The 26,363-nt window shown below is 48.9% G+C and overlaps 2 protein-coding genes across 3 annotated transcripts in view; one reads left to right on the top strand and one right to left on the bottom strand.

Moving 5' to 3' along the window:
* clip2 (CAP-GLY domain containing linker protein 2) overlaps positions 1-2,097 on the bottom strand; it is a 173,276-nt gene extending 171,179 nt beyond the window's left edge. The window contains exon 1 of the mRNA XM_059973059.1: positions 338-2,097. The gene's annotated coding sequence lies outside the window, so the exon portion shown is untranslated. The remainder of the gene's footprint in view (positions 1-337) is intronic.
* rad51d (RAD51 paralog D) lies at positions 15-25,013 on the top strand. Of its 2 annotated transcripts, XM_059973063.1 has the most exons (10): positions 16-374; positions 2,147-2,208; positions 7,781-7,899; positions 9,853-9,934; positions 11,767-11,901; positions 12,959-13,054; positions 14,755-14,845; positions 19,478-19,548; positions 20,893-21,051; positions 21,857-25,011. In XM_059973063.1, the coding sequence occupies exons 1-10, from the start codon at positions 293-295 to the stop codon at positions 21,950-21,952; spliced, it is 993 nt and encodes a 330-aa protein (XP_059829046.1). In that variant the 5' UTR covers positions 16-292; the 3' UTR covers positions 21,953-25,011. The 2 variants fall into 2 exon arrangements, with proteins under 2 accessions (XP_059829047.1, XP_059829046.1); XM_059973064.1 differs by lacking the exon at positions 12,959-13,054 and having other exon boundaries at positions 15-374; positions 21,857-25,013.
* The last annotated feature ends 1,350 nt before the right edge of the window (positions 25,014-26,363 follow it).

Here is a 26,363-nt window from a genome sequence, read left to right on the forward strand (position 1 = left end):
TTCGTTTTTTTAAAACAAACGGGGTGACGTCATGAAGTCCTGGAACTCCGCGACAATAAATTAGATTTTGTTACTTTTCTGGCGGGAAGATGAGCCAAGTGGAGGGGCAGCGTTTAGAAATAAGCGAGAGTTCGGGTGGGGGGAATCTGGGCCCGACAGTCGAGTTGCTAGGCATTTGAGGCCCACTCGGCTGCGCACACCCTTTGCCCCCACTTCCACTCGCCCCGTTTGAGTTCGTGCACTCGCAGCCGCAGACCCGGGGCGCTAGGAGTCCCATAGCCGCCCTCCCACCATGGTGATCCTCAGAGAGGGCATCTGTCCTGGAGCCACCACCCACCTCATCCAGGCTTTAAAGGAGCAGAACGTGAAGACAGGTATGGAGTGGATTGCCGCTGACTTGCCCTGCTAGCCCTTGGGTGGGCATACTCACAAAGACAAGCGCTTTTCACGCTTCAGGTGGCGTCAGCGGGCATTATTGCCAATTGTAATGTTGTCCGGCGGCCTCATGTGGAGGCAGTATACACCACAGCTTGTACATCAGCAAAAGTACATTCCCGTGCAAGCTGAATCTCGCCTATTTTTTTTAATTTGAAGGAATTCAGTTGGACACCTGTGGGATTGAACTGGGTCCCAGATTTTGTAATCCCATGCCTCATAAATTATCTCGTGCTACTCAAATGCACTGCTGGAATAGTTTCTTGGCTTATTTATCCAACAGCTCAAAAGTTTTACAGCAGGCAATATATTTTCATATCAGAATTATTACTATTTCATCTCCCCCCCCCAAATAAGCCAATGGTTATGTAGACTTTACCACTATTTCCCACCATTCAGAATGTTACCTGAGTCATGGGTGTTAGGTATGGATCTGGGGAGGAAATCGGGCGTTCTTACCCTTTATAGCAAATATGTAACTCCACATCCATTGACCCTTAAACACGCTCTGAAATGGCCGAGCAAGCCACTTGGTTCAAGAGCTGTAAGGATGGACACTAAGTGTAAATTAAAAAAAATATGATTCAGTATAAGTCCCAACCTATCAATGACTGCATTGTGTACATTCCTCTGCTCCCTGCCCCCATTTGTCTTCAACTTTACAATATGTTTCATTTGTAACTTTTTCTTCAGCTTTGGTGAAAAATCATTAGCTTGAAACGCTGAGCAACACACACACAATGCTGGAGGAACGCGGCAAATCCGACAACACTGGTGGAAATGAACAAACATTCAGGCAGAGGCCAGGCTTGGAAACACTAACTCTTTCTCTCTGGATACCACGTGATCAGCTGTGGATTTTCAGCATCTATAAGAATTTTGCTTTTGGACATTGCAAATCTTAGATGCTGTTTAGTAAGGACACCAAACCTTAAGATTGTCCTGTGGTCTCCAGGGAGTAAATATTAAACTTCTAGCACTGCTGTTAATTGTTGAGTTTAGTTACATTGATTAATGTTGGGGAACAGAGGTGGTTGCTAACAGAATGAAACCTCAGAAATGCATCAAACCGTGGCTGGGAATGCTAGCCCTCATAACGGTCCCTGTCACATTAGTGGACAAAGCAGAGATGATCTTTCCCATTGTCTCGGCATGACTTTAATACCAAGCTCCTTGGGATGTTATCTTCCAGTAAAGATGCTGTATCAGTGCCTCCAGTATTTCCATCTGGAGCTCAAAGAGATAGTGTAAACTCCAGGACCCAATCTGTGTTTTGGGAATTGAAAACTAATTTGTACTGAACATTGTGGTTAAGATGTTGGACTAGCTATCTGAAGGTCGTGGGTTTGAGCCCCAGCTGAGGCAGCATGTTGTGTCCTTGAGCAAGGCACTTAACCACACATTGCTCCAGTCCACCCAGCTGAAAATGGGTACTGGCAAAATGCTGGGGGTTAACCTCGTGATGGACTAGCATCCTATCCAGAGGGGTCTCGTACTCTCAGTCACTTCATACAACGGAACCCGGCTTAAGCACCGGCCTGATGAGCCCATGGTGGGACAGACTTTTAACTTGTACTAAATGTAGGCTGAAGGCTACCTTTGATTTGTCACAAATAAAGGCACAGGATTAGAGTTATTGTCAGATGGGAGTGTCATCCTCAGACCTCTGTGCTGAGAGTTAAATTCTAATATGCTCTTCAATCTGTTTCAGTGGTGAACTTAGTGACTGCAGACATTGAAGACCTGGCACAGAAATGTTCCATTTCGTACAAGGTAACTGCCTCTAGTGTTGCTTCTACTGTCTTGGCCGCCTGAGGGCAGACTTGGTGTGTTAAGCTGCTATTGTAGTGATGGTTCAAAGGGGATTATTCTTTAATTAATGAATGGTGCTGCAGGGCCCCATTTCCTGTCTCAACATGCTGGCAGAATTCAGCCAGTCAGGCAGCTTCAATGGAGGGGAGTACGACTGATGTTTTGGGCCCAAAAGGTTGACAATTTATTCTGCTCTGTAGATGCTGTCTGACTTGCTGAGCTCCAACAGCATGTTATGTGTTGCTCAAGATTTCCAGCATATCCAGTTTACAATGACAAATTAACCTGCTAACCGGTACGTCTTTGGCCTATTGGACGAAACAGGAAAACCAGAAAAATCCCATGCATTCCACGTACAAACTCCTTACAGATGATACTGGAATTGAACTCTGAACTCTGATACCCCGAGCTGTACTAGCCTAGCACTAACCGCTATGCTACCGTGACCTGCTGCATTCCTCCAGCATTTGAGATGTGTTAATCTCAGAATCTCTTACGTTTACCATTTCTTGCCTTAAATGGCATGTTAGGGGGAGGGTGAAATGAGGGAGCAGCTAATGACCAATGGCGGCTCTACCAACTTAGAGGAGTACACAGCATCAGTGACCAGCTACATCAGCAAGTGCATTGATGATGTTACTCTGTCCAAGACCATCACTATACGTGCCAACCAGAAGCCATGGATGACCGCAGAGGTGCGTGCGCTGCTGAGGACCTGTGACTCCGCCTTCACAGCAGGCGACAAGGCAGCTTTAACAACAGCAAGGGCCAAACTGTTCCGAGCCATCAGAGGGGCAAAGCGTGCACATGCCCAGCTAATCCACAGTCACTTCCAGGACAGCTGAGAAGATCATCGGGGTCTCTCTTCCCGCCATCAGGGACACTTAGACTACACGCTGCATCGGCAAAGGAAACAGCATTATGAAGAACCCCATGCACCCGTCGTACAATCTCTTCTCCCTTCTGCCATCTGGGAAAAGGCTCCGAAGCATTCAGACTCTCACAACCAGACTATGTAATAGTTTCTTCCCCCAAACTATCAGACCCCTCAATACCCAGAGACTGGACTGAGACCTTGCCCTACTGTCCTGTTTATTATTTATTGTAATGCCGGTACTGTTTTTGTGCACTTTATGCAGTCCAGTGTAGGTCTGTAGTCTAGTGTAGCTTTCTCTGTGTTTTTTTTATTACATAGTTCAGTCTAGTTTTTTGTACTGTGTCATGTAACACCATGGTCCTGAAAAACGTCATCTCATTTTTACTATGCACTGTACCAGCAGTTATGGTCAAAATGACAATAGAAGTTGACTTGACTTGACTTGACATTGTTGGTAGAACTGGCATGTATTGCCCCAGCACTGCTCTGTTTGGGCTTTAGCTTCAAGGAGCGCACTGGGTCTTTTTGGAAGGCAGTGAGTACTCAGCCTTGTCAATATGGAACTCAGCTTTGGGTCAGGTTGAGAAAGGGCAGAAACTTTCCTTCTGTCAAGGACTAGTCAGCTTATTTCCTGACACTCCAAGTTTGCAGTCAGTTTGACAGTTACTGGCTTTTCTATCTGCTGGCTTGAAATCCTTAAACTCTGCTGGTTAGATTGAGTCTGCGTACCTGGGGGACTATTTGTGTATACTCACTAGGATGAGGCAACTCACCCTCTCCCAAGTTTCAGACTTCTGTCTCATTAGCTAGTTGGTGCTTTTTCTTCCTCTCTACCCTCTTCCCCCCCACCCCTCCTCTCTCCTCTCTCCCCTCTCCCCACCTCCCTCTTACCCCTCCACTCTCCCCTCTCCCCACCCTCTCTCTCCCTCCTCTCCCCTTTCCTCCCCTCTTTCCCCCCTTCCCCACACCCCTATCTTCCCCCCTCTCCCTCTCCCTCTCCCTCTCTCTCCCTCCTCTCCCTCTCCCCTCCCTCTCTTTCTCCCCCCTCTTCCCCCCTCCCCTCTCTTTCCCCTCCCCTCTCTTTCCCCTCCCCTCTCTTTCCCCCTCCCCTCTCTTTCCCCTCCCCTCTCTTTCCCCTCCCTCTTCCCCCTCCCTCTTCCCCCTCCCTCTTCCCCCTCCCTCTTCCCCCTCCCTCTTCCCCTCCCTCTTCCCCCTCCCTCTTCCCCTCCCTCTTCCCCTCCCTCTTCCCCCTCCCTCTCTTCCCCCTCCCTCTCTTCCCCCTCCCTCTCTTCCCCCTCCCTCTCTTCCCCCTCCCTCTCTTCCCCCTCCCTCTCTTCCCCCTCCCTCTCTTCCCCCTCCCTCTCTTCCCCCTCCCTCTCTTCCCCCTCCCTCTCTTCCCCCTCCCTCTCTTCCCCTCCCTCTCTTCCCCCTCCCTCTCTTCCCCCTCCCTCTCTTCCCCCTCCCTCTCTTCCCCCTCCCTCTCTTCCCCCTCCCTCTCTTCCCCTCCCTCTCTTCCCCCTCCCTCTCTTCCCCCTCCCCCCTCCCTCTCTTCCCCCTCCCTCTCTTCCCCCTCCCTCTCTTCCCCCTCCCTCTCTTCCCCCTCCCTCTCTTCCCCCTCCCTCTCTTCCCCCTCCCTCTCTTCCCCCTCCCTCTCTTCCCCCTCCCTCTCTTCCCCCTCCCTCTCTCCCCCTCCCTCTCTTCCCCCTCCCTCTCTTCCCCCTCCCTCTCTTCCCCCTCCCTCTCTTCCCCCTCCCTCTCTTCCCCCTCCCCCCTCCCTCTCTTCCCCCTCCCTCTCTTCCCCCTCCCTCTCTTCCCCTCCCTCTCTCCCCCCTCCCTCTCTCCCCCCTCCCTCTCTCCCCCCTCCCTCTCTCCCCCCTCCCTCTCTCCCCCCCTCCCTCTCTCCCCCCTCCCTCTCTCCCCCCTCCCTCTCTCCCCCCTCCCTCTCCCCCCTCCCTCTCCCCCCTCCCTCTCTCCCCCTCCCCCTCTCCCCCCTCCCTCTCTCCCCCCTCCCTCTCTCCCCCCTCCCTCTCCCTCTCTCCCCTTTCCCTCTCTCCCCCTCCCTCTCTCCCCTTCCCTCTCTCCCCTTCCCTCTCTCCCCCTCCCTCTCTCCCCCCTCCCCCTCCCTCTCTCCCCCTCCCTCTCTCCCCCTCCCTCTCTCCCCCTCCCTCTCTCCCCCTCCCTCTCTCCCCCTCCCTCTCTCCTCCCTCCCTCTCTCCCCCCTCCCTCTCTCCCCCCTCCCTCTCTTCCCCCTCCCTCTCTTCCCCCTCCCTCTCTTCCCCCTCCCTCTCTTCCCCCTCCCTCTCTTCCCCCTCCCTCTCTTCCCCCTCCCTCTCTTCCCCCTCCCCCCTCCCTCTCTTCCCCCTCCCCCCTCCCTCTCTTCCCCCTCCCCCTCCCTCTCTTCCCCCTCCCCCCTCCCTCTCTTCCCCCTCCCTCTCTTCCCCCTCCCTCTCTTCCCCCTCCCTCTCTTCCCCCTCCCTCTCTTCCCCCTCCCTCTCTTCCCCCTCCCTCTCTTCCCCCTCCCTCTCTTCCCCCTCCCTCTCTTCCCCCTCCCTCTCTTCCCCCTCCCTCTCTTCCCCCTCCCTCTCTTCCCCCTCCCTCTCTCCCCCCTCCCTCTCTCCCCCCTCCCTCTCTCCCCCCTCCCTCTCTCCCCCTCCCCCTCTCCCCCCTCCCTCTCTCCCCCCTCCCTCTCTCCCCCCTCCCTCTCTCCCCCTCCCTCTCTCCCCCTCCCTCTCTCCCCCTCCCTCTCTCCCCCTCCCTCTCTCCCCCCTCCCTCTCTCCCCCCTCCCTCTCTCCCCCCTCCCTCTCTCCCCCTTCCCTCTCCCCTTCCCTCTCTCCCCTTCCCTCTCTCCCCCTCCCTCTCTCCCCCCTCCCCCTCCCTCTCTCCCCCTCCCTCTCTCCCCCTCCCTCTCTCCCCCTCCCTCTCTCCCCCTCCCTCTCTCCCCCTCCCTCTCTCCCCCCTCCCTCTCTCCCCCCTCCCTCTCTCCCCCTTCCCTCTCCCCTTCCCTCTCTCCCCTTCCCTCTCTCCCCCTCCCCCCTCCCCCTCCCTCTCTCCCCCCTCCCCCTCCCTCTCTCCCCCCTCCCCCTCCCTCTCTCCCCTTTCCCTCTCTCCCCCTCCCTCTCTCCCCTTCCCTCTCTCCCCCTCCCTCTCTCCCCTTCCCTCTCTCCCCTTCCCTCTCTCCCCCTCCCTCTCTCCCCCCTCCCCCTCCCTCTCTCCCCCTCCCCCTCCCTCTCTCCCCTTTCCCTCTCTCCCCCTCCCTCTCTCCCCCCTCCCCCTCCCTCTCTCCCCTTCCCTCTCTCCCCTTCCCTCTCTCCCCCTCCCTCTCTCCCCCCTCCCCCTCCCTCTCTCCCCCCTCCCCCTCCCTCTCTCCCCTTTCCCTCTCTCCCCCTCCCTCTCTCCCCTTCCCTCTCTCCCCTTCCCTCTCTCCCCCTCCCTCTCTCCCCCCTCCCCCTCCCTCTCTCCCCCTCCCTCTCTCCCCCTCCCTCTCTCCCCCTCCCTCTCTCCCCCTCCCTCTCTCCCCCTCCCTCTCTCCCCCTCCCTCTCTCCTCCCTCCCTCTCTCCCCCCTCCCTCTCTCCCCCCTCCCTCTCTCCCCCCTCCCTCTCTCCCCCCTCCCTCTCTCCCCCCTCCCTCTCTCCCCCTTCCCTCTCTCCCCCTTCCCTCTCTCCCCCTTCCCTCTCCCCTTCCCTCTCTCCCCTTCCCTCTCTCCCCCTCCCTCTCTCCCCCCTCCCCCTCCCTCTCTCCCCCCTCCCCCTCCCTCTCTCCCCTTTCCCTCTCTCCCCCTCCCTCTCTCCCCCTCCCTCTCTCCCCCCTCCCTCTCTCCCCCCTCCCACTCTCCCCCCTCCCTCTCTCCCCCTCCCTCTCTTTCCCCCCCTCTCTTTCCCCCCCTCTCTTTCCCCCCTCTCTTTCCCCCCTCTCTTCCCCCTCCCTCTCTCCCCCCTCCCTCTCTCCCCCTCCCTCTCTCCCCCCCCCTCCCTCTCTCTTCCCCTCCCTCTCTTTTCCCCCCTCCCTCTCTTCCCCCCCCCTCTCTTTCCCCCTGCCCTGTTCCTTGAGGCTTTGGTTCACTCCAGGGTTTATTTTCCCCGGTTCTCCACAGCACTCTCTTACCCCAAGCAGGTGCTCCTTTGTTCCTCACCACTCTCCTACCCCAAGCAGGTGCCCCTTTGTTCCTCACCACTCTCTTACCCCAAGCAGGTGCTCCTTTGTTCCTCACCACTCTCCTACCCCAAGCAGGTGCCCCTTTGTTCCTCACCACTCTCCTACCCCAAGCAGGTGCCCCTTTGTTCCTCACCACTCTCCTACCCCAAGCAGGTGCCCCTTTGTTCCTCACCACTCTCCTACCCCAAGCAGGTGCCCCTTTGTTCCTCACCACTCTCCTACCCCAAGCAGTTGCCCAGCTCTGCCTGCAGTCAGGACAGCACCACCGGGACTTGTCCATCGCGATCTAAGTTTGCAGGAACAAAGGTGAGGCCGATTCTTCCAACCTTTCCCCACCCAGAACAGAATGTTCACCTTCATCAGATAACTCGCCATGGATCAGGGATGCTTGTTACTAGCTCCTACCTTCACCTGTTCTCTCAGAGGTCACTTCTGTATTTATAATGTTGCATCTCATCTACCCCTTCAGTTGGGTTACACTCAGTTTCTCCTCTGTTTGCAGACGTTGATGGCCGTGAGGTGTGTGTTACTTGCTCAGTATTCGCCATTCCCTTCGAACGGTGCAGATCTCTACGAGGAGCTACTGGGCACCACAGCCATCCTGTCTACAGGAATCCCCAGGTAGGGGCTGCCCAGATCGCCTGCTGTGCCTTGAAGGAGAGTTGCCTTTTACGTCACAGAAGTAAATAGGAGGAGTTGGCCACCTGCTCCTGAAGCCTCAGAAGGGAGGGATGTCCACTTAGGACAGAGTTGAGAAGGAATTCCTTTAACCAGAGGCTGGTGGCTCTGTGGAATTCATTGCCACGACAGCTGTGGAGGCCGAGTTATTGAGTATATTTAAAGTGACAGGTGATAGGTTCTTGGTTAGTCAAGGCATCAAAGGTTACAGGGAGAAGGCAGGAGAATGGGGTTGAGAGGGAAAATATATCGGCCATAATGAAATGGCAGGACAGACTCACTGGGCTGAATGGCCTAATTCTGTTCCCATGCCTTATGTTCAAATGCCTTGTCTATTTAATTGTCTAAATTCCTCTTAAACGTAGAAACTGTCTGATCCCACTGTCTCCTATGGCAGCATTTTCCAGAGATCAACCACTCCCAGTGCAAAATGAACTAACCTCTGAGGGTCTCTTTAATGACTTTACCTTTTAATTTGAAATCATTCCCTTTTGGGTTTGATACCTCCACAGTGGGGGGAAAAAAAGACATTTTGGCCATCTACCCTATCTGTGCCACTCATAATCTTGTGCAGTTCTGTGAGGTCACATCTTGGCCTCCTGTACTCAGGGAGCATGAGAAAATACAAAAAACTGAGAATCAAAGGGACTTGGGAGTTCCTTGTGCAGGATTCCCTAAAGGTTAACTTGCAGGTTGAGTCTGTGGTGAGGAAGGCAAATACAATGGACTGGAATATTAAAGCAAGGATGCAATGCTGAGGTTTTATGAAGCGCTGGTGAGGCCTCACTTGGAGAATTGTACTCAGTTTTGGACCGTTCTTCTTAGAAAGGATGTGCTGAAACTGGAGAAATTTCAAAGGAGGTTCACGAAAAAGTTTCCAGGTTTGAACGGCTTGTCATACGAAGAGTGTTTGATGGCTGTAGGCCTGTATTCACTAGAATTCAGAAGAATGAGGGGTGACCTTATTGAAATCTATCAAATGGTGAAAGGCCTTGATAGAGTGGGTGTGGAGAGGATAGGGCCAGAGGACACAGACTCAGCGATTTCGTTGCCATAGGGCAGCTGAGGAGGCCTCGTCATTGGGTATATTTAAGACAAAGCTTGTTGGATACTTGATGGGTCAGGGCATGAAGGGAGGCAGGAGATTGGGGCTGAGGGGGGAAATGGATCAGCCATGTTGATTTGATGGTCCAAATGGCATGATTTTTCTCCTATATCTTATGGTCTAAATAGATTGAGTGAATCTGCTGTATTGGGTGAAACAGACTCGATGGCCCAAATGGCCTATTTCTGCTCCTATGTATTATGGTCTAATTCAAAGTTCAAAGGACATTTTTTATCAAAGTATGTATACATTTTACAACCTTGAGATGTGTCTCCTGATAGGCAGCCACAAAACAAAGAAACCCAAAAGAACCCATAAAAAAAAGAGAAGACTGTCGAACACCCCAATATGCAGAGAGAGAGAAAGAAAACATATCTCGCAAACAATAAACGCAATTGGAGTTTGGAGTTGAAGTTCACAAAGAGAGTCTGTCCCCAGACACTTAGTTAAGTGCAGAGCGTAACAGCCTCACTGCTGTCTCCAGATAACATGGAAAGAAGTGAGCAAGATGTAGGCAGTGGTTGCATCTTCTGATGTTGTTGGGTTGCTTGAAATCCTGGGGTCTACGCAGGAGCCACTGTGTCCTCACAGGAATGGGATTGACGGTGTGTTATGCTGGCAGATCGCCTGGTTTCTGACTGGGCCGGTGGCAATGTTTAGGGACGCAGGGAAGTTTGGTAAGGATGCCAGTAGTCATTCAGCTCACCTGTCTTGAGGTGGTGCCGCTGCATTGTTACTGCCCTCACCAGATCATTGACCTTTTACCGGCGGTTTCTGCCTCCTCTTTGCAGCCTGGACAAGTTGCTGGATACGGGCCTTTACACAGGAGAGCTGACAGAATTTGTAGGAGGGCCAGGCAGCGGAAAGACTCAGGTAAGAACACTGAATTTTTGCAGCTTCTGGAGTTACTGTCCTTACCGACTATCTACAATTAAACAAGAATAGGTCCAGTCATTCATTATCCCGGAGCTGTGAACACACCTCGCCAAACCCAGCAGAGTTAAGTTCAACTGAGCTGACTGGCAAGTTTGAAATTAGTGGCACAAGAATCCAAATTAACTCATTCTCCTTATGTTCTAATGTTCTGACCAGTCCTCAGTCACTCCTATCGATAACCTCTGATTTTTTTTCTTTTAAAGCACGCACTTACTATATTTAATCCAAGGAGTGCTCAAGCTATGGTGTGTATGCCCTGAGGACTTGCAAAATATCTGGGATGGACATGGGAGAAATTATACAGTAAATCAGTTTAATTTTGATCATTTTCCAAGCCTCTGTGAATTTACCTTTAATCTGGCTGATTAATGTAGGTGAAGTAATGATGTTGTTATTTTGTGTATTGAAATACTGATCAAACTTTTGACAATTGAAATTAAGGCAACCTGCAACAATAAACTGTGGCCTGCACTAGGAAGTAAAGAATAAACGCCATATTGAAGAACAAACTTTGAACAGGCTGCTTCTCTGTTATCCCAGCTTAGCTGTATGAATCAAGAAGTACAATTTTAGTAATTAAAATGTAAAATGTTATGAAGTTGACGAAGTACTATTGAATTTGCAGCAAGGCAAGGCTTATGACAATGTCCAGGCAAGAAGAGTTTACAGATCATGTGCATTCGGACTAGGAAGAAGTCTTTGATAAACATAGCTTCCCTTTGAACAGCAGGGGGCCGGAGCCATGGGCATAGCAAGACAAGACGAGGATGCTGGTGAATGTCGGTAGCTTGGGTGGAGGCGTTTGATGTTGGTGGTTAGCTTGCAGATGTTTCATCACTAGTCGAGGTGACATCCTCAGTGCGCAGTTACTGGTGTTTCTCTCTGGGAGTGCTCAGTTTTATATAGGCTTCCGTTCGCTTACCTGGGTCCTGATTGGCTACCACTTCAGTTGACCTTTGAACTGTATTGGCTTGCGATACTTTGGCCGGGGCCCCGCGGAGGTTCTGGCGCAGGCAGGCAAGAAGCAGGCACCAGAATTTTTAGAAGTGTGGTTCTCTTCTGATAACTCCATAAGTAAACATGTTGAAATAGACGCCATCTACGAATTGCAAAGAGCCATTGGTATCCCAGCATGCTAAGCCATAGTTCCCGCCATTGCTGACTGAACAGGACCCTGGTGTTTCCCTGCAGTGAGCCAGGTAATCAGCAAGATTGTGAATTCCTGTGAGTAGCGATGTGGCCCACTTGTAATGAACCCATAGAAAGCCTTTTGGATTTTTGATCTGTACAACTTCATCTCTAGGAATCAAGATGGAAGCAGATGCGGCAATTTATGGACATTCAAAGTCATCGAACCACGTGAACAGGCAGTGAATGAAGGGATAGAGATCACGTGCAGATGAAATGAGTTTAAATTTATAACGTCGTCAGCACAGCCAAAGAGCCTGTCCATTAGCTGTGCCTTTCTATGCTCTCGGTGCCAGGGAGTAAATGGGTGGGTTTAGATGGGAGAGGAGCTAATTTTGCCACCCATAGCTATTGCAGGGAACTCCCAGTCCATTCCTGCCCTGTAATCACTGACCTCAAACTCTAGATGGATGGATGAAACCAACTGTGTCAGTGTAGTTTGTACTTACCGCCCCCAACATGGTGGCGAAGATGGTCCTGCCTCGCCTGCTCCTTCCTCGGGATTTTTATTTATTGCTGTTAATGTTGGTGTGTTGGGGCAGGGACAGACAAGTTTCAGCTGTGCCTAAATTGTGTTGAAGGTGTGCCTCGGCCTGGCCACGAGCATCGCGTGTGAGCTGAAGCAGAAGGTCCTGTACATTGACACGACGGGAGGACTGAGCGGCTGCCGCCTCCTGCAGCTGATCCAGAGCCAGGCTGACCGCATGGAGGAGCAGGTAGGGGTCAGACCAGCTCCCAGGTCGTCATGGCCGCTCGCTCCTGTCTGTTTCAAAGCAACAACTAGGACGTGGAGGGAAGAGGTTTATCATGAGATTGCCTGGATTAGAGGACACGTGGTATAAGGAAAGACTAGATAAAGATGGGTTGTTTCTGTTGGATCTCTGTTATTTTCAATCCCTGGGTTCTTTTGGGAGATCAGGAATGAGCGAGAAACTTTGCTTCATGATCGTCTATTTTAAAGTTTGAATAAGGTAACAAGGCAGATGAGAGATGAGAAGATGAAGAGATTGAATTTAAAAATCTTTGAAAAATCAATCACCTTTATAGTTGAGATATCAGAAGTTCTTCAGATATAGACAATCAGTTAATGGGCTACATAATTAAAACAAACTATAGCATCTGTATAATGTGCTAATATTAGCCAATTAAAAATGAAAAGTTATTTGTAACTGTTACACTGCCTTCTGCCGATGAGTGGGGATGAACTACCACACACTGTGAAAAATATATGAGTTTGTTAAAAATACAATTTAAAAGAATCTATGATATAAAACTACAATTTTAGTCCTGCATTAATTCAGCTAATATCTTATAAAGAGTAAAAAAACAACCCAATTCCAACATTCCCCTTGTGGCTCAGAGGCTTTGGGGAGGCCCATTGGAAGTTCATAAAATTGTGAGCAGTGTAGTTTTTGTAGGGTCTGCATTTAAAGTGAGAGGGGAGTTCAAGGGAGATGTGTGAGGCAGAGTGTGGTGAGCACTTGCAGTGGATGGTGCGGCCAGGAATGAGAGACATTTAAGAAATTCTTGCGTAGGTGCATGAATATGCAAGGAGTGGAGGGATAGGAGCCATGTGTGGGCTGAAGGGATGAGGTATTGTTCGACTGGTTAGTTTGTCACCTTGTTGGCTGAAAAGCCTGTCCCTTTGCTTTACTGTGAAACACTTTGAGATATCAAGAATCTTTATGAACGTGGAACTCTATTTATCTTGACTTCTCTACCTGGCTTCTCTGCCATCCTCCTTTCTGACACGTCCACTCCTTCATTGTACAGAGCGAGGCTCTCCAGAGGATCGAGGTGATTCGTGTGTTTGAAGTGCACTGGCTCCTGGATGTGCTGCAGGAGCTCAGGGCAAGCTGCATGCGCCAGGTGAGAGCTGGGAGAGGGCTAGGTGGCTATGAATACTGATCTACCCCCACCCTGCTGGACGCTGCCTTCTTTATTTGCTTTTCGGTACTGTGCAGTGAAGGCCTGCCCGGCCCTTTGAGCCACATCATCCCAGCAACCTCACAACCCTGATTAACCCTTACCTAACTGTGGGTTACCATGACCAGTTAACCTACCCAGTACATCTTTGGACTTGTGGAAGGAAACTGGAGCACCAGGGAAAACCCACACATTCAATAGGAGTACACAGACTCCTTACAGAATGGTACTGGAATTGAGCTCCAAAGTCCAGAACAAACCCAGCTCTAATAGCGTCTTGCTAGCTGCTACGATCCTGTGGCACCCTTCACTCCCTCCCCATTCCCCGGCCCGACCCCAGTCCTATTCGCAAGCCTGATCCCAGTCCTGTTCCGACCCCAGTCCCGTTCCACCGCCGTCCGACCCCAGTCCCGTTCCCCCACGGTCCGAACCCAGTCCCATTTACCTGCCGCAGGAAAATGGAAAGACCTGGTGCAGCCTTTTGAACTGTTTTCTCCTCCACTGTCCTCAACCTTCCTCTTATTCAGTGTTGGCAAATTATAAAAAGCATTAGAGAGGGTCCAGAGGAGTTGACAAGAATGCTCCCAAGAATGAAAGGGTTAATGTATGAAGAGCGTTTGATGGCTCTGGCCCTGTACTGGCTGCAGTTTACAAGTATGAAAGGGGATCCCAGTGAAATCTACTGAATATCGAAAGAACTGGATATGGAGCAGATGTTTCTGTTAGCAGGAGAATCTATGACCAGAGGTCACAACCTCAGAATAGGATGTTCCTTTAGAACTGAAGTGAGGAGGAATTTCTTCAGCCTGAGCATAGTGAATACGTGGACGGCTATGGAGGCCAAATCCATATGGAGGTGTATTTAAGGTCAAGGTTGATAGGTTCTTGATTAGTAGAGGTGTCAGACTTTGTGGGGCGAAGGTAGAAAATGGAATAATAAATCAGCCATGATTGAATGGTAGAGAAGAGTTTAAGGTCACAGTTTAAAGATAAAGGGGAAGCCTTTTAGGACCGAGATGAGGAAAAACGTCTTCACACAGTGAGTGGTGAATCTGTGGAATTCTCTGCCACAGGAAACAGTTGAGGCCGGTTCATTGGCTATATTTAAGAGGAAGTTAGATATGGCCCTTGTGGCTAAAGGGATCAGGGGTTATGGAGAGAAAGCGGGTACAGGGTTCTGAGTTGGATGATCAGCCATGATCATACTGAATGGCGGTGCAGGCTCAAAGGGCCTAGTCCTGCACATATTTTCTATGTTTCTATGTTGAGCTGATGGGCAGAATGGCCTCAGGAAGGCACTATCCATCATTAAGGGCTCCAGCTTCCAGGCCATGCCCTCTTCCCTATGCTGCCATCAGACAGGAGGTACGGGACCCTGAAGATTCAACAACAGCTTCTTCCCTTCTTGAACTGTCCTGAAAACCCTAATTCTACTCAGACAACATTTCCCTCAGCTTGTACTGATGTAATTAAGTCTGACTTTTTTCTTTGTAATATAAACTCTGTATAATTTATGTTAATAGAAGTTTCTGTTTGCTGTGTCCTGTGGTGTTGCTGCAAAAAGCTAATTTTCACGATGGACAGTTGTGTGCCCGTGACAGTGAACTTGAAATTGAATGGCGGGGTTGATCCTGTTTCTGCAGGTGGCTGGCGCCCACAGCTCATTGAAGGCGATCGTAGTGGACTCCATCACAGCAGTGCTCTCCCCCATCCTGGGTGGCCATCAGATAGAAGGTGAGAGGTATTGTGAAGTCTAACACGAATGGAGCTGGCTCTTTTCAGCATCAAAGAAGTGATTGAGAGATTCTGGTTTAGGATACCTCGCTGCGATTGGTGCCTGCCTCTTCCTGGCGCTCTTCGGCGGAGGCTGGGGGGAGGGGGGGCGCATGGTTGGGCAGGGTGGAGGGAGAGGCAGTCAAAGGACCCTTTTATGAAGGTGGGTTCTGTGGACTAGCCTTCTACTAAAAAGGGGTATAAAAATTAGAGATAAAAAGGTTGTGGAGACTTGAAATCAAGAGAAAAATAAGAAAAAAATGCAGAAAGTGCTGAAATAATTGTGGTGCTGAGTTATTGGCATGAAATTTTACTCAGTTTCCATGACTTTTGAGTATTTCTGCCATTCTCATTAATTCATGAGGGGCACAGACGGGGCAAACTCACACAGTCTTTCTCCCCACGGTAGGGGAATTAAGATCTAGAGGGGTAGGGTTAAGGTGGCTTCCTACCCATAATGCCGCTGTTGTTTAGGGCAACAATGAAGGTCCTCCATCTCTGTCTGTTCTTGGCCTTAATGGCAGTGTTCAGGGCTTCCTTCATCACGCTAGTAGCTTCCTCTCAGTTTTCACTACTGTCAGCCATGCAGGCTCACGAATACTGTCATACTGGGATGTAGAAATATTCCTCATTGCTGTTTCTGTAGCAGTTTTGTTTGACCAGTCAGAGTTGTGGCACTGAGCTGAGCCTTTGAACCTGGAGGACTGGTGGACCACTCTGCCCTTTGACCTGCTTGGCATGGGTGACCCTACCAAGAGCCAAAGCATAAAGCCCTGACTCCAGGCAACATAACTCTCCAGGTTGTTGAGGCACGCAAACCTCCAAACCACGACAAGGTTGTGGTCCTCTTGGAGGAGGATTAAAGTGAGAGGGAAGAAATTTCAAAAGTGACCTGAGAGATAATTTTTTCATGCTGACTGTGTGCTGTCAGAAAAAGTGGCTAAGGCAGGTTCAATAACAACATTTAAATAAAATATGTATGCATATGTATAGGAAAGAATTAGAGGGATATGGGCCAAATGGGGACAACGAGCACTGGATGGGTATCTTGGATAACCTGGTTGATTTGGGCCAAAGGGCCTGTGACTGTGCTGTATGATTCTAGTAGAGAGCAACTTGGCTGGAGAACTTTTAAACTGGAGCTCGGTCTTGCAAAGGCAAACCCTATCACATAAAGGAGAGATTTGGGATTGCTCTGAACCACCACTGTCTCGATGGGTCAAGCAGCCTCCTATGTCATAACCATGAGCAAGTCTGCAATTGCTGGAAATCCAATGTAATACACTCAAAATGCTGGAGGAACTCAGCAGGCCAGGCAGCATCTATGGAAATGAGTAATCAGTTGGCGTTTCAGGCCGAGACCGTTCTTCCAGACTGAAAACAAAGTGGGAAGATGCTAGAATAGAGAGGTGTGTGGGAGGGGAAGGAGGCAAGCTCGAGGCAATAGGTGAAGCCAGGTGGGTAGGGAAGGTCAAGGGCTGGGGAAGAGGGAATCTGATAGGACAGCAACGGTTTGGAAGAGTTGGGATGCCAGAAATTCGGGAGTGTCGGGGGGCAAAAGTGAGTGTAGTTGCGATTACTAAGGAGAATGTGCTTGAGGAGCTGAAAAGTTTGAAGGTAGGTGAGTCACCTGGACTAGCTGGATTACACCCTGGGGTTCTGAAAGAGATAGCTGAAAAGATTTTTGAGGTACTGGTAGGGATGTTTCAGGTATCATTGGATTCTGGGATGGTTCTGGAGTATTGGAAAATCACAAATGTCATCCACTTTCGAAGAAGTGTGGAAGCAAAAGACAGGAAATTATAGATCAGTTAGCCAGACTTCAGAGTTTGGGAAGATGTCGGAGTCCATTATTAAAGATGAGGTTTCAGGATATTTGTAGACACATGGGCCAAAATCAGCATGGTTTCCTTAAGAGGATATTTTGCAATTTGTAGACCATATCCTGACTACTGTGCAGAATCCTCTTATCCCTGTAGTTTCTTATTTTAGCCATGAAGATTTTATACAGTGCCTTCCGATCCTACGTCACCTCTTTTTAAAGATTTGATTTCATTTTTTTTTCCCAACAGAGCCAGTCCTCCTCCTCCTCCTCTGCCTATCTGCCTATTCTTTCAATAGATTGTGCCACCTTGGATATTAAGCTCACAGCTACAATCGTCCTTCAGGCATGAATCCATGATACCCACAACGTCATACCTGTGCTACAAGATCACCTACCTTATTTTTTATACTGTGCACATTCAAATATAACACCTTCAGTCCTGTATTTGTCACCCTTTTCAACTTTGTCCCCCTTTTATGCCACAACCTATCCCAATGACTGCAGTTTTGCCCTATCATCTGCCTGTCCCTCCTGACAGTCTCACTATACACTACCTCTGCTCATAAACCAACACCCCCATCCTCAGCCCCATCACTCTTCTTCCCATCTCCCTGCCAAATTTGTTGAAACCCTCCCCAAGAGCTCGAGCAAACCTGCCGGCAAGGATATTGGTCCCCCTCGGGTTCGGGTGTAGCCCCTCCCTTTTGTCCAGGTCGTACCTTCCCCCGAAGAGATCCCAATGATCCATAAATCTGAAGCCCTGTCCCCTGCACCAGTTCCTCAGGAAGCTGACAGGTGTGGTGGAGGAGACAGAGTGGTCAACCGCAGGAAACCCACTGTCCTGTGATGGTCTGCTCCGGTGACTTACTGTGTTGGATTAGTAGTTCAGATACAGATCACTCCCTCCTATGGCAGAGGTCCGATAATTCATCAATAGCACCAGGAAAATGAAAAGAGAAAATGCTGGAAACAATCGGCATTTGTGAAAAGCAAAATAACGTTAGCGTTTCTGGTCTGATGGCCTTCGTTGTAAGTAGATAAGTGGGGAGAAAAAGCAAGTTTGTTTTCCGTTGCAAAGTGAGTAGGGGAGGGATAGATGGGTAGAACAAAGGAGATGCCTTCGATAGGTTGAGACTAAATACGTCGATCTGACAATAAGAAGCAGAATATGTACCATTGTCTGTTATGCTTTCTGACAACAGGGCTGCGGTCCGTGTCGGGCAGGCTGAGCTATGCTAATACAGAGAGATCTCTGATCAGATCACAGCTGGGTGATAAGCAGGTTCCTTGCCCTTCCTTTGGGATAGTCAACACTGTTGTTGTATGAACAAAGTTACCGGAGAAAAATTCTGGTAGATACAAAGCAGTTTCTTTATTCGACAAGACAAGGTACAGCAGGCATCATACGGAGATGCTTTTGGTGGAAAGGTCTACTAGCCTAACATAGGGCTCGATAGTTTATGTGCCAAACATCAAAGGACAATTCCATATTTACAATGTGTGGACAATGCTTCCTTTGAAACTTCATGCAACGTTTACACCTCCTGATTCACATCCAGACCACAGACACCCAAATGAATTTTAATCAGCATTGTCTGGTCTAGGATTCACTGCCTTTGTTCAGAGCTGCACTCCAAATTAAATCCACAATACATATTCAGAAGTGAAGACTGGCAGCCAAAGTCAATTGCTAAATGTATATGTCTTAAACCTAAAAAATCACTCTCACAAGCACTGGAAAACGGTCCTAAATTCAGAATATTGCAACTCTCTTCAGTTCTGTTTTCAGCAGGGATCTGTTCTGGGATCCCTCCTCTTTGTGACTTTTGTAAATGACCTGGATGGAGATGTAGAAGGGTGGGTTAGTAAATTTGCTGATGACGCAAAGGTTGGGGGTGTTGTGGATAGTGTGGAGGGCTGTCAGAGGTTACATCGGGACATCGATAGGATACAGAACTGGACTGAGAAGTGGCAGATGGATTTCAACCCAGATATTTGAAGATGGGATAACAAATGGTAAGACACTTGGCAGTGTGGAGGATCAGAGAGATCTTGGGATCTGTGTTGATAGGACACTCAAAGCTGCTGCGCAGGTTGACAGTGTTGTTAAGAAGGCGTGTGGTGTGTTGGCCTTTATCAGCTGTGGGATTGAGTTCAAGAACCATGAGGTAATTTTACAATTATATAAGACCTTGGAGTGCTGTCTTCAGTTCTGGTCACCTCACTACAGGAAGGATGTGGATACTATAGAGAGAGTGCAGAGGAAATTTACAAGGATGTTGCCAGGATTGGAGGGCGTATCTTGTGAGAATAAGCTGAGTGTACTTGGCCTTTTCTCCTTGGAGCAATGGAGGGTGAGAGGTGACCTGATTGAAGTGTATAAGGTGATGAGGGGCATTGATCGTGTGGATAGCCAGAGGCTTTTTCCCAGGGCTGAAATGGCTAACATAAGGGGGCAGAGTTTTAAGGTGCTTGGAAATGGTACTGAGGGGATGTCAGGGGTAAGTTCTTCACACAGAGGGTGGTGGGTGTGTGGAATGCACTGCCGGCAGTGCTGAAAGCGGATACAATAGGGTATTTTAAGAACCTCTTAGATGGGTACATGGAGCTCAGAAAAATAGAGGACTATGTGCTAGGGAAATTCTAGGCCGTGTCTAGGGTAGGTTACATGGCCAGTACAATATTGTGGGCTGTAATATGCTGTAGATTTCTATTCTGTGTTCGATAGTCATGCCTGGTGTGTGTGTCTCTTGGATTCTGTTCGATAGGTATGGCCCTCATGATGCAGCTTGCAAGGGAACTGAAGACATTAGCCAGAGAACTGGCCATTGCCGTCATTGTGAGTACAGAAACCATCCCACACGTGATGTGGTCACTTCTAATTAATGGTTGACTGAATCAGTGAGCATGACGTGGCCGTGCTTTGATTATTACTGTAGTGGCATAGCAGATGTTCCTGGGATGAGAGATGCCATTTATCTGCAGTTGAAGAACTTAGATCGTTCTCTGTGTCTCTGAATAAGAGAAAATTTGCAGTGACTTTTAAATGAGAAATTCTTTCTAGCAATGGGTGAATCAAAGTACACTTTTGAAATAATTGTGAAAGAGGCTGAGGTATGTTCAAAAGTATTTTTTTAATGCAACCGATAATTATGACCCAAAAAGTACCACTGCAGATTCAAAGCAACATTAAAAGATAAATTAGGATCTCTACTTGAAAAGGGAAGATAAGTGTGGGAGCACAAAGAGAAGGGAAAGGGGACTAATTGGGAAGCTCTTTGCAGGAACTGCTGGAACTGGCCTACCTGTTAATTCAGCGATATTGCATCCTCCCATTCTTGTCTTTTGAGGTTTGTTCTTCAGTTTTAATCCTGGGTGCCATGTGCAAGCTTTTGTGGGAGAAGAGTCTAAATTTAATTCAAATTAAAGCCTTGGATTTAAGTAGTAGCTTGTATAACTAAGGGATTTCCTGAAGCATCAAACGTAAATGAAATATTTCAGAGTGCAGCCTCTACGGTGATGATAGATTTGAACCACCCTTCGGTTATCCTGTTCTGGAAGGTTCTGTGTTGGCTGTGGAATGCTCTGCATGTCCTAAAGTTGTAGAATATTTTTTTCTTTTGCTTAATGCCAACTGCTGTCTGCCAGCAGTGGCTGGATAATAGCAGACAATTAAATTATTTTATTGAGATACAGCATGGAATAGGCCCATCTGGACCTTTGCTCCACGCCACCCAGCACTCCCCTGATTTAACCTTAGGCCTATTACACTGGACAATTTACAGTGACCAATTAACCTGCCAATTCATACGTCTGTGAACCATGGGAGGAAACCGGAGCACCTGGAGGAAACCCATGCGGTCACGGGGAAAACGTACAGGCAGTGGTGAGAATTGTACTGTACTGTAAAGGAGTGTGCTAACCACTATGCTGGTGTGCTGCCCTAGTTGTAGCTAACTGTCTTCTGCTATTGCTAACCCCTCCGATTTTGAACTTGGGGGAGTTGGTCGGGGCTGAGATCTCTAGGACATATCAGACATCATGTAAAGCAGAACAGAAACCGGCACAAATTGTGCACCTTCTTATCTGAACAAGTAGGTCAGCCACTCACTGGTAGTTCAACGCTTATTCAGCAAGGTTTGACAAAAGCCAGCTGACTCCAGTGACCTTTCTCATTGGCCAGGTGACGAACTACTTGGTCCGGGACACAGGTGGAGGTATGAAACCGGCCCTGGGGTGCTCCTGGAGTTATGTCCCCAACGTCCGAGTACTCCTCCAGCGTGGATCTGACTCAGCCGGCCCTGCAGGGGGCAGTGCAACGATACTGAAATCATCCAGGCAGGTGGGTAGCAATGACCCGAGACCCAAGGCCACACATCGTGTCTGACTGACCACCACTGCACCTTCTCTGTGCCCTGGAAGACCGGCCCACAAAATGGATCGCAAATTCTTCCCCTACTCCCTCACGCCCTCTCTTTCTAAAATGCCATTTGGGCCTGGCACTTACATATAATTGGCATAGTCTCCTTTCCTTTTGCTCTTGTGAGCCCGTGCTGAGGGCTGTCAGTTGACTAGCCACATAATTTAAGCTAAGAAGCTTGGGGAAAGGTGAGGCACAGAATTTCCATGTGGGAAATAGTTTTGTCTACAGGGTATGTTGAATGGGGAAGCTGATCATAATGCTGCTGTTTTTTAAAAGTCTCCATTGTTTCCATAGGGACCAAACTTGCCAACATTCTCCCATTTTACCTTATTTGGAAATTAATTTAGATGGGAGTACAGCGGCCTTGATGGTCATCTCTGCGCTGAGTACATTGGTCGAGGGACTTGCACTCACAACTGACACGGTGCAGTGGTGGGGGTGTAGGTGAGGATAGATTTGAGGTTCCCTGAGGTTACCGTGCATCCGGTGCAGCTCGCAGAGCATCACCCCTGCCATCCGTTGATCTGCCTCCCCTTCACTAATTTGTATCTGGGATTGCCTTCCATCTTTTCCCCTGCAGCGAAGGGAGTTGCCGCCAGCCCCCCCCCCCCAGAGGCGGCATGTGCAGGTAATGCTCCGGATGTGGGCCCAGCTCCAGAATCCTCTGCCAGTTCTGTCTCTGTCCCAGTCATTTCAAGCCTTGATCTTGTATTTCTGATTTCAGCCAACCAGGCTCAGTGTGGGATTTGACATCACTTCCCTTGGGACCCTGGGCAGCCGAGCCGAGCCTTCTCAACCCTTCACTGGTGACCTTCCTTGACTACACATAGTAACGTTTGCATAGAGCTCTGTAACTGTATACGAACACTGTGACTTCAATGAGAAGAAGGTAAGAGCTGGTTAGTGAAGATTGGGCCTTTACCTTCTCTCATTACAAGACCTGGTGCGATTGAGTGGGTGTCATAGCCCTTGGCTATTGGCCATACTTCATGGAGCTTCAAGAACATTGGTTCCCTCCTTGCTACGAGCCTGTGAAGAGATCCAGCAATGTGTGGCTGGAGATTCCGACTGTAGGCAATGACAGGCAGGTGCATTCAAGGTTTCCAGGAAGAGCGGCTGGCCGAAAATACATCTTGCAGCTTGTTAATCATTCTCAGTGTGTGGTTTTACAGAGCTGGAGCTCACGTGCGGTCTGAGGCTGCCAGGAGTGGACAGCCACGATGCATTAAACAACGCGATGGTTTTTTACATTACTTCAGGAATGCAGCAGAACTTGAGAGGAAACATTTCACAACCAGCATGCCTTGCCCTTGGGGAAAGTGCTGGGCAGCCTTATCTCTGTGTTTTGTGATAGTCAAAGAACCTCCAGCATTTTCTGTTTTCATTCCTGTTCATTAGCCCTGCCAGGTCCAGTGGACCTTAGCAGTGCCTGTCACCTCCCGCACATTGACCTTTCTCTCCTGAGCAGAGGCTGGCCAGGAATTCAGAGCAGTGTAATTCCTGTACTTGGACGGGAGAGCCACAGTGATGATGCGGAGATTACAATGGTGACAGATCCATACACCGAGGGAGAGCTGCATCTCCGTCATAAGATGAAAGTGCCTTATTGTTATATGGCGGTAACAATATCTAACATTTACTGCATCTGTAGAGCTGAAATGCAAATAAATAATGTTGTTAATATCAGTGTCTGCTAACAAACAACCTGCTTTTAGTGTTTCAGATAAAAGGAAAGCTTATATAAATCTCAGGGTAAGATGAGACTGGAGGCTCATGGTCTTCAACCTGTTTGAAAGAGCCCGAAACTTCAACCCCTATCCCCTTGTGAGAATTCCTTCCTGATTGGGGCAGTACGGTAGCATAACGTTTTACAGTAAAGGGGACCCGGGTTCAATTCCCACTGATGCCTGTAAGGAGTTTGCACATTCTCCCTGTGACCACGTGGGTTTTCTCCGGGTGTTCTGGTTTCCTCCCACAGTCCACAAATCTATCGTTTCAATTGTTTTTTGTCAAAATTGTCCCTGTTTAGGCTGGGATTAAATTGGGGGATTGTTGGGCGGAGTGGCCAGAAGGGTTTACTCCATGCTGTGTCTCAGTCAGTAAATAAACCAGGGGATTAAGTTTGTAGCAATGGGTAATCCTCACATTACACTCTCCTCCCCCTTCTGACCCCTGCCACGTTTTCACCACCCACCAGCTCCACTTCTGATGCTAAATGGTCAGTCCTCAGGAAAAGCCTTGCTTTTGTTCGCCTGCGCCTATTTCTGGAGGAGTTTCATCTAACCGAGACCCAGACCGAGTTTGTATTCAGTTATGTCATTTTGTGCCCGTGTTGTGAAGTGGAGGAGGGTGATCCCAGCATTACAAGCAAGTAATTTTCTTTCTGAGCAGCTCCCTGGGGAAGTGCAGCTGAATTGGCCAAGAGCAAATCAACAGCAGGGCAACTTGAGTGAGATCAGTGGTTCCATTGGATTGAATCCCGGACACTCATTTAATATCTTTTTTCTCTGCATAGATTGTCCTTAATCTGATGCCATGATTTGCCTTCCTTGATTACCTCCCCTGGACATTGGGGTGGTGTCCCTGAGATATCAGAATGCTGCTTCTATTCGTGTAGACTGACTCAGTACCATCAACATCTGGCCACAACCCAGCTCTTTGTAAATATGGTTCCTTGCTAGAGTACACCAGTATGTTAGCCACTAGACTCCCCTGCTTCCAACCCAGGCCTTGGTCAGCGAGACTGTACTCTGTCAGTAAACCGTTGGCCTGTATTTGCACACCAGTGTTGCGACCTCGCAGTGTAGCGTGTGCAGACGGAGAATCTCTTGAGCGGCAACTGTGGCTTGGTGCGGGTGCAGAACCCAGTACTGAGCCACGAGGTTAGGCCGCTCTCTGAATACCTGGAGCATAAAACCAGGACTACTGACATTGCGTGATAAAGAGACTGTGCCATATTTCATATTATACTGGCCTCTATGTAAAACCATAAGCCATAGGAGGAGAATCAGGCCATTCAGCCCATCGAGTCGCTACCTGAATTGGATTGTGGCAGATTTATTTTCCCTTTTAACCCTGTTCGGCTTTCTCCCCATAATCAAGGACCTACAAATCTGCGCTTTAAATAGAGACCATGGCACCATCTCAGTTCAACACGGTGTCCTAACAAATAATTATGAAGCAGCAAAAATGCTGAAGAACGTCTAGCCCTTGTCACGGTGCTGTACGTGGGAGCTTTCTGGGCTTAAATTTATAGCTCAGTCTCGAAGCTTCCAGCAATGGCTGTGGCTCATGTGCTGTCAGGTGTTTTCCGATATCCCAGAAACAGGAAAAACTTCCTATGTATGCACTATTTTTGTCCTCAAACTGACTGGGTATGATGAGGACAGGACAGAGGATGAGAGCACAGGAGATCCCATACTGGACCTATCTATTTCTGTCTCCACTCCCCTCAAGTGATGCTTCCCAGACCTGCACTTTGTATTGACCACTATTTTTGAAATCTGCAACATAATACCACCAACAGTAGCAGGAGCTTTTGTAGCCATTCTTAAGTGCAGGAAAGATTAAACATCCAGATTCACAATCTTGGCAGGAGGTAGGTGCTAAACCGTGGCGATGGGTCTAGGACAGGGGTCAGCAACCTTTACCACTGAAAGAGCCACTTGGACCCGTTTCCCACAGAAAAGAAAACACTGGGAGCCGCAAAACCCGTTTGACATTTAAAATGAAATAACACTGCATACAACGTTTTGTTTTGCCTTTATGCTATGTATAAACAAACTATAATGTGTTGCATTTATGAAATTGATGAACTCCTGCAGAGAAAACGAAATTACATTTCTGCATGCAACAAAAACATGTTGACCTCCGAAAAAAAGACGTTGGGTTGAAGGTTACTTTTAAGTAAAATACTCAACGTCTATTTGAGTCCTTCTTGTATTTATGAAAAACGCCAAACTTAAATTTGCCGCCAGCAGCAAACCAAAAATAACGTCAGCCAGCTGTCAACCTGAAAAATAAAAGGACTATTTCACTGAACAATGAAAGCATATGAATATACGTAAAATAATAGGCAATTAAAATATTTATCATCCTTGTTCAGGTTGACTCACACCTGACAATGCAGTCGTATTCAGTAGGGATGGATCGATGCTTAGGGGAGTGACCAGGAAGGATAATGTGTTTTTTTCCTCTCTGAACTCACAGAAGCGTTTCCCAAACGATGTTTGCATTGCGATGATTGCCCAATGTAAATACTCCGAATTTATCATGTCGTGACCTTTTTTGAACTCTCTCAAATTGGGGAAGTGAGACAATGTGCCTTTCTGTAAATCTCTGGCAAGCAACGTCAACTTGCGCTCGAATGCCAAAACATCCTCCAACATGTGCAGGGCTGTACGTCCTTACCCCGTTGAAGAGCTGTGTTCAGCGTGTTCAGGTGCGCTGTTATGTCTACCATGAAGTGTAGCTTTTCCAGCCACTCTGGCTGTTCCAGCTCAGGAAAGGTGAGCCCTTTGCTGCCCAGGAAAGTTTTCACTTCTTCCAGACACGCGACAAAGCGTTTCAGCACCTCCCCTCTGGACAGCCAGCGATAAAAACACGTTGTAGCGGTTGCTACACGCAGTCAGTAAACTGCAGTCAAAGATAGCTTTATTCGAACTAAACAGCCTTGCTTTTAAGCCTCCCTCAACCCGCCCCCCATGGGCGCGGATGCTGCAAAAGACACGTACTCACAAACCCCCGTAGGCTATCTCCCTTAGCCTGAACGCTGGCTAATTGTGAGCCGGTTCGGATGTGTCAGGAAATGGGTCGCCACAAAGTCTTATTTAGATTGTACAAGATCACCATAATCTTCAAATTTAGATTTACATTTCAAAAACTAACAAACTAACATAAAATACATTTTAATTAAATACTGACCATGTAGCGGTGTGCTACACGCAGCGCTAAAATTACGACACGGAGTCGGTAACTGCAGTCGAAGGAAAAAACTTTATTCGAAATCTTCAGCCTCACTTTTAAGCCTCCCTCAACCTGCCCCCCATGGCGCAGAGGCTCCAAAGCTCTGTGCTCGCAAACCCCCGTAGGCTATCTAATTGTGAGTCGGTTCGGATGTGCCAGGAAAAGGGTCGCCACAACCAATTATTTCCCAAAGCAACAGGGAGCCGCAGCACAGACGTAAAAGAGCCACATGCGGCTCCGGAGCCGCGGGTTGCCGACCCCCGGTC

This window comes from Hypanus sabinus, chromosome 6, assembly GCF_030144855.1.
Source record: "Hypanus sabinus isolate sHypSab1 chromosome 6, sHypSab1.hap1, whole genome shotgun sequence".
Taxonomy (NCBI): Eukaryota; Metazoa; Chordata; class Chondrichthyes; order Myliobatiformes; family Dasyatidae; genus Hypanus; species Hypanus sabinus.

Coding starts and splice junctions, on each gene's coding strand:
- rad51d (XM_059973063.1), top strand. CDS start 293: ATGGTGATCCTCAGAGAGGGCATCTGTCCTGGAGCCACCACCCACCTC. Junction 7,900..9,852: donor CTGTCTACAGGAATCCCCAG/GTAGGGGCTGCC, acceptor TCCTCTTTGCAG/CCTGGACAAGTTGCTGGATA. Junction 11,902..12,958: donor CTGACCGCATGGAGGAGCAG/GTAGGGGTCAGA, acceptor TTCATTGTACAG/AGCGAGGCTCTCCAGAGGAT.